The 14,966-nt window shown below is 42.3% G+C and overlaps 1 protein-coding gene across 2 annotated transcripts in view; it reads right to left on the reverse strand.

The window, feature by feature from the left end:
• Positions 1-2,874: 2,874 nt before the first annotated feature.
• Positions 2,875-14,966, reverse strand: part of LOC116709303 (leucine-rich repeat and fibronectin type-III domain-containing protein 5-like) — an 84,619-nt gene continuing 72,527 nt past the window's right edge. For both annotated transcript variants that reach the window (XM_032547740.1, XM_032547739.1), the window contains 2 exons: positions 5,705-5,978; positions 2,875-4,693 (listed from right to left, as the gene is read on the reverse strand). In XM_032547740.1, the coding sequence (XP_032403631.1) occupies positions 3,818-4,693; positions 5,705-5,978 (1,150 nt within the window). In that variant the 3' untranslated portion in view covers positions 2,875-3,817. The remainder of the gene's footprint in view (positions 4,694-5,704; positions 5,979-14,966) is intronic.

The raw sequence follows: 14,966 nt of genomic DNA on the forward strand, positions 1-14,966 counted from the left end.
TGTGTTTTCCATGTAGACTCCGGGATGTTTGGTTTATTCATAACATGATGAAGTTGTCTCTCCTCTGTTTCTCAGAATGTTTCTGAAAGAATTTCAACCGGAGAAAAAGACGAGTTCGACACGCTGCTCCTGTTTATTAACACTCCATTAGAAAACGTCATTATTTCCTCGTTTGGTGATGTGACCTGTGACCTTTGCTCTCTGCCTGCAACCTGCTTTCCATCAAAGTTACACTTCATTAATCGCATGCCGGCTTTTTTCTTTTCTCTTTCCCTGGTCAGAAAATGCTGACGAGCTCGTTGTGTTTGTCGGAGCTCGAAGGTGAAAACGTGGCAGCATAAAAGCTGAGAGCTCAACGTGAACACAAATCATAACGAGTGCAGACGAGAACGTCGGCTGCTGTGATTGAAATGCTCGTCTACAAAACACCCAGTGGCCGAAGCAGTCGTCCAGGATCGGGAATGATTAAGCTGCTAATGAGGAAACCTCCTCATGATGCGCTGGAAGAAACGTTTGCCTCAAGGTCCGTTTACCTGAAGATCCGGTCCGTTTGGGACGGCTTGAACGGGTAATTGAACTTTGATGTGGACCAAAAAGTGAACTCTGGTTCGTCTACAAACTTCGGTTTGTGTATGGTTGAGATGAATTCTGGTTCAGTTTGACTGCAGATATGAACACCAACTGCTCCAAAAGCAGGAAGTGGACTACAGCGCAAGGCATTCTGGGTAAATTCAACCAAACCAAACGCATATCAGGCATTAGTTTGAGAAATGGCTCATGGTCAGAAAAATAAAACTTCATGTTTGTTTGCACAGATTAGAGCTGCAGAGATCAGGCAGTGAAAATGTGAAGCACATTAAAAACTCTGAAGTTCTTAATCTACTGAGTACAGAAATATGTAAATTAACGGTGGATTTCAGATGACTGCTGAAACTGTTTGATTATTCCCAGTTTGTCACCAGCAGCTGACATTTTTTCTTTACATTAAGACTCTTTTATAGAAGCGTTCATAATGAAAACCTGACAACCATTTGACTGTTTGTTCATAAGCAGCATCAGGACTTTTCATTCTGACTGAATGAATGATCCATTTTGAGCAAATCACTGCTTTTGCAGGTTATCAGCTGGGTTTTGTAGTTTGCAGACTGCTAAGTGAAATGCACCAGATGTTGTGAAAATGTTAATATTGATGTGAGAAGCAGCTGAGAATAACTGTGACCTTCAGTCACACCTCAGCTTCTGTTTCAGGCTTAAAAAAGAAACATTTTATAACGAATCGTGTTTCTTCCAGTCAGATTCTGATTTATTTCAACTCTGTTTTGTCAGGATGTTACTGTTAGTCTGTATTAACATAAATTCAGTGCAAATACACCAGATAATTATTTTTAAGCTGCTTTTATTGCTACAAAGTCTCTGTGTACTAAAGTTTCTAAATCCCCAATTGTGAAAGAAATTGAGAAATGCAGGGAGGCAGGAGGATGAAGAAAGGATGTAATGAGAGGAGAAACGAGGGAGGATGTGTGGAGGGATATTCTGCCATAAAGCTTCTTACTATGAAGCATTTACGGCTTAAGAAAGGCACTGGAAGGTCGGAGAGTAGCTGTCAGCGTGGCGGCGCAGCGAGGAGGGGCGCTGGCGGCAGTTTGCTGTCTCGCTGAGTCTGGAGCTTTTACACAAATTAAACAAGGAGCATTGTGGGAGGGTGTTGTGTTTCCACTCTAATCTTCTCGCATGCCGCTGCAGCGACTCAGGTTCCTGTTTTCACATTCACAGAACATCTGCTAGCATCATCGGCTAGTGAAACGGAAAACCCGGGTGTGACAGCGATTCTGGGTGTTGGTTCGGTTCTGACTCATTTTACTTTACACACAAACTAACCAAAGATACTTCACTGAAAATCAATAATTATTAGAAAAAATAAACTTTAATGTGCTCAGAAGTCAGTTATTGTCCACCTTCATTTCTGTCAACTTCATTTACTTCATTAGAAGTAAATGAAACTCTGGGCTGAGAATCAACGTGAGGGCGGCCATTTGCAATCGGCTGTCAGAAGAGTTTCATGTCAAACCATTTGCAAAGATTTAATTGCACACTGAATCCATTTTCTGTGCTGAAGTTAAATGATAGTGACTTCCCCCGGACCGGGCCGGGCCGGGCCGGGCCCAACCCCGCCTGCTAACAGAACCATCTGGACCAACATGACAGACGCTTCAGCATATGAGCTGCAGACTGGAAGATTCAGGATGAACTGATTCAGATTGTCTGTTTTAAATAATATGAAAAGAATTTTATTCCACTGAAATGATTCGAATTAGAAAAATAAATGTTAATATCAGCCAAAAATAAACTGAGAAATTAGAAAAAGCTGTTTTCTTTAATAAGGGAAAAATGTTACACAATCCACTGAAACAAGAACCTGAATCTTTTCTGTTTCTGTGGAGGAATTTGGTTGCTGCATAACTTCAGCTGAATGAATTTGGTTTCCTCTCCGTTCATTTCAGAGATAATTTTCACAGTTAAAGACACAGAAGGTTCCTCCTTTCAGGAAAGGAGGAATTTTGTTTGACAGTTGAATTGAGGACCAGTCGCCTGTTTGTACGATTCCATGACGACGAGCCGCTCAGGTTACATGACCACCAGTAATCAGAAAAACGATAAAGCTGCGTCATGGTAACGGCTCAAATCAGAGCATTTTACCATCAATCTTCACAGTAAGAAGCTTGATGGTAAAATGTTTTGTGTCTGTCTGCCCAGATTCTGCTGTCTTTGTTTCTTCCTGCTGAATGAGTTGTTCCTTTCCACTGCTGCCATGTGCTTGCTCTGTATTAGGGATTATAAAGTAAAAAAGCCAAATAACAGATGAAAAACCTTACATTTAGTTTTAACCGGTTTTATTTTACACAACATAACAACACGGTACATGTTGTCTTTTTCTGTACAGAAGCTTTCTGGGAGCTTGTGACCAACACAGGCTAAAGTATACCAATGTCAGTGAAAAGCTCACAAGATAATCATGTTTCTTTTTCTTCTCAAGTTTAAAAATAACAATTTCATAAGAGGTCCATTAAAATGTTCTTCTGTTTGTTACTTTTTGTCTTTATATGTCAAGAAAATGTGAGTACTCCCCATTAGGTAAGAAAGGCTGTGTGTGAAATCCGTCTCTTCCTTAGTTGGATCCGGTTCCTCCGGAGCTCTCGTTAGTGGAGCTGCGGTGAAGTCATAAATCCAGATCTAGTTACTGCCAGGGAGGGTCTGTTAGTGCAAAAGAAGGCACCGACTGCTGTTCTCTTGCCACAAAATGAGTGCATACTGTATGCAAGTGTGCAGCTCTTAAAAATGATGTGCTTTTCTTCTTGCTGCAGGGTTCTTCCTCCTCTTCTTTCCCTTTATTAATTTCCCTTTTGTGGTGCTTTCAGATACGGTGAATGTGAATTCAGAAATAACGTGGCAAGCTCATTGTCTTGTTTTTTTTTCTTTTTCTTTTGTGCTATAAAGTGGATCCAGTAAGACGACTCCAACGCTACGAGACAAGGCATGTTATCCATTTACCAAAGGATAATGTCAAGGTGGAGAACAAAACTGTAAACAGAATACAAAAAACAAGATGAAAAGAAAGAGGTAAAAAACTTTCATCCAGAAAACATGTCCAATCAAATCAAACACATAAAAACAAAATTCAAACATGAAAACAAATTGAGGATTGATTCCGAGGCTGACCGGCTCTTCAGGTGGAAAAACAAACCCAGACACACCGCAAACACACACACAGCTCAATGAGGGAACCAAAGTTCCTGTCCGGTCGCCGCCTGGCTTCACTTCAAACTGTGCTTTCTAAGATCCAGTCCGACTCGCTGCGCCCTTTCTCCGAGTCGCCGTCCTCTTCTTTAGACAGCAGCATCCCGCTCATGGACTGGCTCCGTTTGTTCCGCATCACGCGGCCCAGCTTCGCCCCTCCGGCCCTCTGATGGGGCGACTGAGTTTTTGCGCCTTCTTCGCTGAGCGAGTACCTCCTCCTCGCCCTGCTCCGGCCTCCCTCCTCCGTAGGGAGAGTCTGGTATTTTGCAGAGGAGGAGACGGCGCGAGGAGCCCGGCGCAGGACGGGCGTTTCTCTGAACCGCATGGAAGGAACCGGGCTGGGGGCCAACAGGGGCCCGGAGAACGGTGAGGGCACAAAGGGAGGCGGTGGGGTTTTGTTCAGACTGGTGGAGTTGTTGCGGTTGGTGTTGAGGTTCTCCAGCGGGGCGGAGGACGGGGTGGAAGAGGGCGGAGGGCGAGGAGAGGAGGGCGGCGGACGGTTCTCGGGCTGAACGGGAGCCGGCTTCCTCTTGGACTTGTGCAGGGACCCGGAGGCGGCGGTGGGCGACCCGACGCCAGTCAGAGGTCTCTGCTCGGCCACTTTGTCCCGGTCTTCACCGCCAGCCACCCAGCTCTGGCTCAGAACAGACGTGGCCGTGGAGCAGTCGGGCAGGGAGCATTCAGATGACTGAGTGAGCGTGTCCTTCTCCCCGGGTCCCGCCGCCGCAGCGCCGCTCTTTTTCTTTGAGCCGGCAGACAAGTCATCCAATCCAACTGATCCGTGTTTAGAGGAGCTGGGAGTGACGGTGCAGCCATGTGACTGCTGCCCGTTGGTCTGCGAGTGAACATTGGTCATCGACAGGGAGACGCCTTTGCCACCTTCACCAGGGTTACAAACCTGAGGGATAAAATGGAAGAAAAAAAGGTTTTATCCAACAAAAAGAAGAGCTTTGGTAACACTTTTATTAAATTAAGGTCAGTTAAAACAATCTGCACGTTATTTTTCATCGTAATATTTTGCCTTCCAACATCAGGATTAATCTGTTCTCAAAATGCGACCAAAGCAGCTGCAGCTGCAGAGCCTTTCTGGATACAAATGATTCATTTAGTGGATTTTATTTTCATCTAGGACTGAAACCATTAATGGGATTAATCCTCATGAATCAACCACTGAAATAATCTTCATCTAATTTACTTTATTAATCATTTAGTGGAGAAGACAAATTAAAAAGACCATTTGCTGAATGAACAACACTAATCTGTATAAAAGTGTGTAGATTTCAGATTTGAAGTAAAATCCCTTTTCATCTGTAAATATGTTCTACCCAGAACATTTTGTCTCCTGGTTGAAGACAATACAAGTAAACAAAACAAAACTTTTATTTGTGTTTATGAAGGGAGAATAAAAAATCTAAAATATGTTTTCCTCTTGAAAACTTTTGAAAACCGATTCTGAGGACCGATGAGATGAAGAGCTGCGGTCTTTGGAAGTTGTGCACCTCGTTACTTCTGCCCCAAAAGCAACAGTAAGGCATGGTGGTGGCAGTGTGGTGATCTGGGCCTGGAAGACTTGCTGTGATAAATGGAACCGTGAGTTCTGTTGTCGACCCAACCGGGCCTCAACAGCAGGTTCCCCTCTGGGTGGCCGAAGAAAACCAAGACTTAAGAGTGGCCTAGTCAAAGTCCATGCTGTGGCATGACCTTAAAAAGGCCGTTGCTGTTGGAAAACTCTCCATTGTGGCTGAAGTGGACCAACATTCCTCCACAGCTGGAAAAGATTCACTGCAAGTTTTCACAAACGCCTGATTGTGAAACAGCCAGTTTTTATTTTATGGAATAATCAGCTTTTCACAGCAAAACATTAATTCATCTCAGCTCATGTGAGACGAAGGTTTCCTGTCTCACCCACCTTGTAGCGTATCATCAGGATGATGATGAAGACGAGCACCGAGGCGACGATTATCCCTCCGATGATGATGATCATCGTCCCGCCGAGGAACTGGGACTGCATGAAGTGGCAGCGCATGTACTCGGACTCGGTGGTGAACTGAACGCAGCCCACCACTCGCGTGGCTGTCAGCGACGTGATGACATCATCATAGATGGCCAGGACACACAGGTCGTACTGAGTCCCGGCGGCCAGGTTGTTGACCAGGAAGTTCTCGCTCGATGGAGGAATCATCCTGGAGGAGAGACGAGAGGAAAACCGTTCAGTTCAACACAAAGGTTTCTGTGATTCATAAAACCAGTGAATCCAGTAAATCGCAGTGACTTTCACTGGGTGGGTCGTAGAACTTTAGTGGCTCAGTCACCAAAAACCATTTCTGATGCTGGTCGTCTGTTAAAGATCGATCCATTCAGCACAAATGGAAGAACTTTTATGAGAATCAACAAAGATTCATTTAATCATACAAGTTAAAATGAATACAGGAAGTTTAGTGTTGGGACTCGATTAATAAATTAATCCCAGTTTAATTAAACCTGATTTCAACCCAATTCAAAAACCAATTTCGATAAATTAATTAAACATACATTTGAGGTCAACAAGACATTTTATTTTCCTTTGTAATCTAATTAATGAATTTATGTTACATCAGTTTTGAAATTTAATTTCACTTTATAATTATTGTTTTTATATCAGCAAGCCCATTTATTATTCTCTCTTGTTTTCAATCAATATTTGAAATACATTTAGGCAAAAAACTGTTATTCACTACTAGCAAAATACTTTAAAAATGGATTCTTGTAAAAATATGAACTTTATCTTAATCATTTCAAGCAAAAATATGAAATTTTCTGATCATTTTAAAAATGTAGCTCTTAATTATTTGCACATAGCTTGTAGGAGAACTAAGAGCTTTGCTGAGTTTCTCTCTCAGTCTCAGTTGAGTCGGTTTCTCTTAGTGTCACATTGACTGCAGTTCTCACTCTGAACGTCTGAACTGGCCTGTCAGCTTTCTGGAACGTCCTCATGAAATTGCTAATCAAATTCCTCATTAAAAGCAGCAGGGCTGCAGGTTGGCGGCTGGTTGGCAGCAGGTTGGCGGCTGGTTGGCGGCTGGTTGGCGGCGCCGCGCGGCGTCGGGCGTCCGGAGAGGAGCGGCGCCGCCCACAGCCGGGTTAAAGCTTCTGGTTTACAGGCTGAGCAAAGTGAAGGTTAGGAGACATGTTAGGGTTTAATGGTCAGTATTAAGAGCTCCAGGATAAATGTAGCAGTAGGTCACCGTGCCCTCAGCTGAACAGCATAATCCTGTAAGGTGTGTGGGTGTGTGTGTGTGTGTGTGTGTGTGTGTGTGTGTTGGTGAAACCCCATGAATGCTAATAGGAGTATCTAAATGTTAGATGACTGCTGTCTTCCTGCTCGATGTTTTAATCACCATAACGAGGAACCTGAGCTAAACACGGATTTAACTCGACACATTTAAAGTGACATTGAAGCCTGCAGGTTAATGGCAGGAGCCAATGTCACTAAATCCTACAAGCTCACACACAAGTGGCCACATTTATATACAACACACACACACAGACAGAGATTAATCTGCCTAATATTGCTGTGGCTGCGGGCTTCATTTGGCTGTAATAATGAGCGCGCTTCTGTCACATTAGTCAGCATTAAGTAATGGGAAGCATTTTTCTCTCTGGTTTTTACCTCTGTAAGGCCAGCTCTCTGTTTACTGACTCATTAAAACTTTAAATCCCTGAATATGCATTAAAAAGTGTATCAACAAAACACTGTGAATATTATGTTGGTGGACATATTTACTTTATTAGGCACTGAGAAAAAAGTGCAGGGAAACAAGGAGCTGCAGGATCATGATGTGAAATCAAACCTGAAATGTTTTTTTCCTAACAGTTCATTTATTTTATCTATTTATTTCTCCCCTCCAGGGGTCTTTAGTGGCTCTAGTGTCCCTTACATGACAGTAGGCTGACAGGAAACGGGGGAAGACATGCAGTAAATGTTATCGGGTCCGGGAATCGAACCCCTGACGGCCGCGTTGAGGACTCAAGGCCTCCAAACGTGGGTCGCGCTGTCCGCTACGCCACCACGGCACGCCCTGCTTTTGTTTTATTTTGAGCTTCAACTCGTATTCAGCTTCGGTTCATGGAAAAACCCACAAACTGGACAGAACTGGTCCGGTTCTGAGCTTCACTGGGTTTTCCAGAAAAACTTTAGGGATGGGATTTAATTCTGGTTTCTGAATTATGGCTCTTTGCCCAGGGCTCCACTGTGTCAGGGGGCAACACAAGCTGGAAGAAAACCAAACACCCAATCTGAACACTTTTCTATTTTATGACACATTTTGTAAGAACATTGTGTCTTTACACCACAGCTGGTTAATTAGAATTAATATCTGATTCAAGCAAAGTACAGGAACTTTGTACTGTCTCTTTAAGACTCTGGACTGAATTTGATAATCTACGTGTCATAAGTGGAGTCTGAGTGAAACTCGACCTTTGACCTCAGCCTAGCTTCTCCATCTGAGTTTTGGGACGGCTGCTGTGGGTCATCCTGCAGATTTTCCCGTTCAGAACGCTGGAGCAGCTTTTGGACAAAAAGGTTGAAGGTTTTGTGGTTTTATTGTGATTCAAATAAAACTCAGAATCAGCCGTCGCCTCAGCCGCTCTGACCATCTGCTGACCCGAACTGACCCTGACTCATCAGCAGCGCTGTTGGCACATTTCACAATATCTGTCATAAAGCTTTCTGTTTGGAGTAATAATTCAGTCTGGCCACAGTTTTGGCTGTTTCATTGCAAAATTCAATGTTTGGAAATACAGAGAGAGAGAAAAGACTTTAAATTCGATTTTTGCATCAATCCGCGTTTTAATCTCTGGCTCCGTTTATCCCTCATTCATAACTTCTGATTGTTTCAATCACTGTTTGTGAAACTTATGCAGAAATGTAATTTTCTCCAAAATGAAAATAAGATTAATATTTAAATGTTTTGCATTCTCAGCAGCACAACAGAACAGGAGTCACCAGAACCGCCAACCAAGAGTTATGAGCTGGAGTTTCCATTTTATCCAGAATTAAACTTTGATTTCCAACTGCAGGCGAATGCATCATATAATCCAGTTAATCAGAGGATTAACATACGGTATATCTCAGGCTGGATTTAAAAAAGATAAATGAAAATTAAAATGAGAACCTGGTTCTGTTCAGCTGCTAAAGTATCATCATTTTGTAAAGTGAAGACTTAAGATATTGTAGCTGAAAAATGATACATGAAATGTATTTATTGTAGCAGTTAGCTGGAGATTATGGCAGCAGCCCAACAAACAGGTTCATCCCCTCTCAGAGCCACACAGATTAAAATCAACAGGAAGTGAAAGCAGGAGGAAACCAGAGTACCCAGAGAAAACCTCCACAGGCCGACGGAGACCAGGAACACCTTCATTCACTAAACTAGATCTGTTGCAGCTGCAGCACAACACATAAAAATGATTAATTGTTTCCCTGTTGTTTCTACAACCAACCTCAGTCACCATGGAAACCAGACGTTAAAGCACGTTTCCTGGTGCCGAATCCCCAACAGCCCAGTGACCATAGCAGCATGTTGCTTCATGAAAAAACAAAGGAGCTGCAGCCTGAAGCGGTGGCACTGAGGTTGCTACGGTTACGGACCCGCAGGCGGAGCTGGAAGTCTAATTACGCATAATGCTTCCTGGTTCGCTTGGCCTGTTTTTCCAATATATTCACATGAATGAAAACCGTTCTTTCAGAAACGTCTTCCTCCAACAAACCATTAGCTGCATGAGTCTGGCTGTCACACACAGACACTTTCCAGTCTGACCAGTCTGACCAGTAAAGCTGTTGGTAAAGGCTGTCAGCGTCGCTGTGTGACCTGAGCATCATCATCACAACCTTACAGGAAACCCACAAGAAATCTGCTTGATGATCTCACAAAATACTTTTTCACGTCAAAACATTTCATTTCCTCTGTGAGATTCTTTTCTGTCCTTCTCTCTCTTCTCTGCTTGATGTCAAAACATTTCTTTCTTTCTTTCCTTCCTTCTCTCTCTCTCTCTCTCTTCTCGTTGATGGTGTGAGCCCGGAGCTTTGTGATCTCATCCAAACTGACTCATTCATTGTTCCTAATTTCTTTGTGTCTGGACCGGATCTTGCTGCCAGTATTTCAAACCCTACAGTGGGCAGATGATTGCCTTGGCCGAGACTATTACACTAATCTATCTGCTGTGCTCTGCCAAGCCCTCAGCCCAGAGCAGTCGTGTGTGTGTGGGTGTGGGTGTGTGTGTGTGTGTGTGAGACACAACAGAGACGATGCCTGCCTGCATGTTGAGGTAAACACAACCAGTTCTGTTTTCCATCTGAAGCAGACGTTGTGTTAGTTTGCATCTAGATGTGGTTTAGAGCGACCAGCAGCTGTCATGGCCGCCGCGTCCTCCAACAGGCTGCGTCGGCGTTCTACCGGCGTTCATCACTGATGCTGCGCCACACGGTGATGAACTCAAGCCTTCACTCGTCCCTGGATGCCAGGCTTGCATCGGCGTCTTCCAGCATGCGGTAATCAAGTCCAGAGCCAGACTCTCTGTTAGTCGCTCAGCTGTTTGTCTCAAGACAAATGAAGGCCTCATTCAGTGAACAGTGAACTTCAATACAGGATTGTTCTATTTGGGGCCATTTCACTTGATTAAACATTGAGCAAAGCCTGAAGGAAACAAACACATTACTCCAGGAAAGGAATAAAAAAAAGCATCCAAGTCAGCGAATCGACAAAAAAACGTTTTCTGGTTGAACTGCAGTCATGTGATAAGGAGTCAGAGGTTCTAATAACTGAGCTGCTCTCTCACCCACAGCAGCAGAGCTGGGAGGAAACTCTGAGATTCCCCAGCAGATATTTCACTGGCTTCAGGGAGGCTGGAAATGGATTTATATATACAATATATATATATAAATATAGATATATCTTCCTTTGTCCTTTTAATGTATCATGTCACGCCCACTACTACACACACACACACACACACACACACACAGGTCAGGTTTACAGATACATTCCTTATTGTACTGAGGTCTAAAATACATCTTGTATTAATTAGTGTTGTGAACTTTTCAGTTTTGTCTTTACTGTTAGATAAACACACCAGAATATTGAGCAAGATCTGAATGACTTTGAAAAATAACAAAAATTGGCAACACTGCACCGGACAGAGTTTTCATAAGACTGACATTCATTCTTTATGAATGTCACTTTAATGCAAAGTTGTTCTAAAAGTTGGATTAAAAGTTCATTAAAAGTGATAGGTATTTTCCTTTCGAACCTAAATAAAAGAAAGAACCACAGACAACGTATATGAATTTTATGTAGAGCTTTTGCAAAAGGAGAACGCTCTATCAAACCTCTCCTCCGATCAGTTCTACAGAGCGTTCTGGGCTGCCCTCACAACGGCTCCTGTTTTTATTGTCAAAGAAGAACAGGCAAGGGGGCAGTCAGGAAAACAACAGAGGTCGTAAAGCTTCTAACCCAAACATCTAACAACCCAGGTCCAGATGTGATATCTGATCAAAGGTCTGAGCCCGGTTCAAATCTCGGTCAATACTGTCAAGAAAACAAAATACGACTGTTCACAGGTAGTTACTAAATTAGGAGGTGTTCTTGTAAAAGGATTTAAGGCCTGAGAAACTTAGTGTTATCTATTTCTCATATAGTTGAACCGACAGTAGTAACCTCCAGGTCATTTAAAGAAGAGAACACTTTAAACAGAAAATCACAAAGATCTATAGACTTAATGTGAACTAAAGTAAGAATAAAATGATAATACCAAAAAATCTCTAACAAAAAGTGCCAACTTGGCATTATTTTTATAAATAATGAGACTTTAATGCAGAGTTGGCACTTTTAATGGACTTTTAATCCAACTTTTAGAACAACTTTGCATTAAAGTGTCATTATTTACACTTCATGACAACAGTTATAGACATTCATAAAGACTCATTCATGTTTATGACAGTGTCATGTCAGTCTTATGCACAACCCGTCAAATAAAGTGTTACCCAATAATTACATATACAATTGTCTACAAATCTCAGAGTTTCTTAAAAAATGTTTTGTGTTTCCATCATTATTAACAAAATTGAACAAACATTAAAGAAAACATTAACAGATTAGTTCACGTTTGTTCATTTTCCATAAGCTACATGTGACTGCTCGGTGAAGCTAATGAAAAACAGTCAGCAGACTTTTAAACGGCCAACGCTCGCTGAAACGTTTTCCAACAAGGGTAGAAATGAAGCAAACCTTCTGACATCCAGAGGAGGAGAGTTCACCTCCAACAGGTCGGCTTGGCTTTTCTGTTCTACTGTTTAGTGGAATCTGTAACAAACTGGCCAGTTCAGATTAGCAACATAAGCACATTTTCATATTACATCAAATTGTATTGCTGTAATAACTGTAACTGTCTTTAAAACAAGCCCAGATCATCACACCTTCACCTCTTTGCTTTACAGTTAGGAGGAGGTGTTGGTTCTGGTACGCTGTGTTTGTGTTATGACCAAACATCTGTACTTTGTTTTCTGCTCTAAGGACTTTATTTAGGCCGTCTGTAAACATCAACAGGAAGATCAGACTCAGCAGGACTTTGGTCAACAGGTTGCTGGTTGTTGTGCAGTGGAGCAGCGATGGCAGCCAGACAGGAATGTATTTATGGAGCCATGCTGTGTGTTTCTTGGTGCTGATCCGATGTGTGATGCCCTCTGCCATCTTGGTTTTAGCTGTAGAAGAGTAGAATCCTTCCCAATAAACCCAACTGGTTGAAGCTTCCTGTCCATGTTGTGTTGCTCATAACTCAGTCAGTATATATACTGTATATAAAATATAATTTTAATTTTTAGGAATATTTCTGTTCTCTTCCTTTCTTGGCTTTGTCCACCTCCATGTGTCAGAGAAGAAAACTGATATTTTATTTGCCTAATTTCAGGTAAATAAAATGATTTCCTGTAAAATCCACAGGAAGTTGTATTAGTAGAATTAGACCACAAGCTTTTTTCAGAAGTCTAATTTTCTAATTGCAGCAGTTCCATCTTAGCATTACTGCTTATTCTCTACTTTTATGAACTGAGATAAAAAATGCAAATCATTCCCCAGTATTCCTCCACTGGAGGAGAAACCAAAATATGGGCCACAGATTTCTGAAAGTAGGTTGTCCAATTATTGGTGAAAAACTATTCAGTGCTTCTGGCGAGCGCTTCTGCTACGGAGCAAACTGCTCTAAATTAAACAGCCTCAAACATGAAGAAGCTTCCCCAGATAAATAACTTTAACAATCTGTTATTGGTTTTAAAAACTTGGCTTTGCGCTGTACCTCTTAGAGATGCTAACTTTACCTTCTGCCTTTCTAGTGAATTTTACTGCAGTAATCCCATAAATCATTTCCCTCAGCAGCTTTTGAATCTAATTTTCTTCTCTTTAATCTTTCTAAACATGTAAGTAATTAAACAATTACACATGACATTCAAGCTAGGAGCAAATCCAATCAGCCTGGTTGGGAATAGCTGATTTCCAAGCACAAAGTGAGGAGGATTAATGCTTCCTCATCGCTCGCCCCATTACTGCTGACCTCATAGCTAATGTGGCTAACCCGGCGCAGCGCCGCGCTACGGGCTAACCCGGCGCAGCGCCGCGCTACGGGCTCAGAGCCTCCAGACCGGCTGGAAACATCCAGCCGTCACTTTCAGGCCGAAAACTCAGAGTTTCTGTGTTTATTTTCTATATTAATATCTACTTCACAACACAGTTTAGGAGGGTTTTTAAAAATGTCTTTTCTTTAGATGGTTATGATATTATTTATGTCAAACATGTATAATTATGAAAATAAAAATCTTTGAATTTTAAACCCTAGAATGTAACTGTACTTTTTACTGTAACTGTAATGTTTATGTCCAACCAATGCAAACATCCTTCAAAACACAGATTTAAAACAAACTATTTTAATAGTTAAAGTCTGATGTGTTTTGATCACATGACTGTGGAGTGTAATGGCTGCTCTCTAAACCAGGTGTGGCGAAGCATAAATGAGTTATGGTTAATATGAATTCAGAAAAAGCAGCAGAGACCTTTTAATGTCTGGGCGTTTTAAATGAAGAGGGAGCGGCGTCTGAACTTGGGCTGGTCTCCTTAAAGCAGCAGCAGATGTCAGAGTTAAACCTGTGGCAGATATTAGCAGGTGTTTCAGCTGCAGGCCTCCATCTGCCCCTTACAGCTAACTCATCTCTGCTTCCATATATTATCTCTGAAAACTCTCGCACCTTTATTGCATCTACATTTTCTAACTTCTGCACATTCATCTTCTGCTGGAAATGATTCTGAAAACCATATAACAAAATATATTTCCTGTCTACTTATATATTGTCATGTTTTATCAAACTTTAACGAGGCATATGAATCTTTTTGTTCTCTCCATTCCTCACCCCTGTTTGGCTCCTAGTCTTCCTGGCTAGCAGTAAAAATAATGCTGGGTTTTCTGCATGTTTATTGTACTATAAAATCAGAATTGGAACATTGCAGCAGAATAAATGGGCCTGATTTTTCATGCTCTGAGCACAGCTGAGCTGAGTGTTGTCCCGGCCCCAGGGAGCGCTGCAGCATGAACTACGTCCTGCTAGTTAAAGGAAGGGAACGTGGGCCCTTCTCTTAAAGCTTGGCGCCATTCCTCAGGCCCCTGTTGAGCAGCATTATTTTAAAAAAATGGTCACACAATTCGCCTGATGTGTAACGTTTTTTTCCTGACTTAGGAAATGGCAACCGGCCCCTGTGGCTTGATGGATCTGCTGGAGCAGAAAACAGGCGCTGGAGGAAGATTTGGGAAAAAAGAGAGCCGACGACAATCAGAGCAGAATGAAAGAGGAAGGATCATTTCTGTCTGGACGTATTTGATTGTTCTGATTGTGGACCAGGGAAACATTCGATCCTTTTTCTTAATATTGTGTTTCTGCTCCTCGCTGAAATGGAAACGGCTTCGTTTGCAGCTGCAGTGATGCTGCCATGAAGGCCATGAAGCTGATCCATTATTCATACGAAGCCTTTAACATCCCGTCTGATTAACCCGTCTGTCACCTGAATGTAAAGAACGGCGGTGAAACTTCTGCCACTGATTCCCTGATGATGAATAAAAGTCAGCAGCTTCCAGCCTGTAAAGCTGGAAATGAG

Source organism: Xiphophorus hellerii, chromosome 19 (assembly GCF_003331165.1).
Source record: "Xiphophorus hellerii strain 12219 chromosome 19, Xiphophorus_hellerii-4.1, whole genome shotgun sequence".
In the NCBI taxonomy this organism is placed as follows: domain Eukaryota; kingdom Metazoa; phylum Chordata; class Actinopteri; order Cyprinodontiformes; family Poeciliidae; genus Xiphophorus; species Xiphophorus hellerii.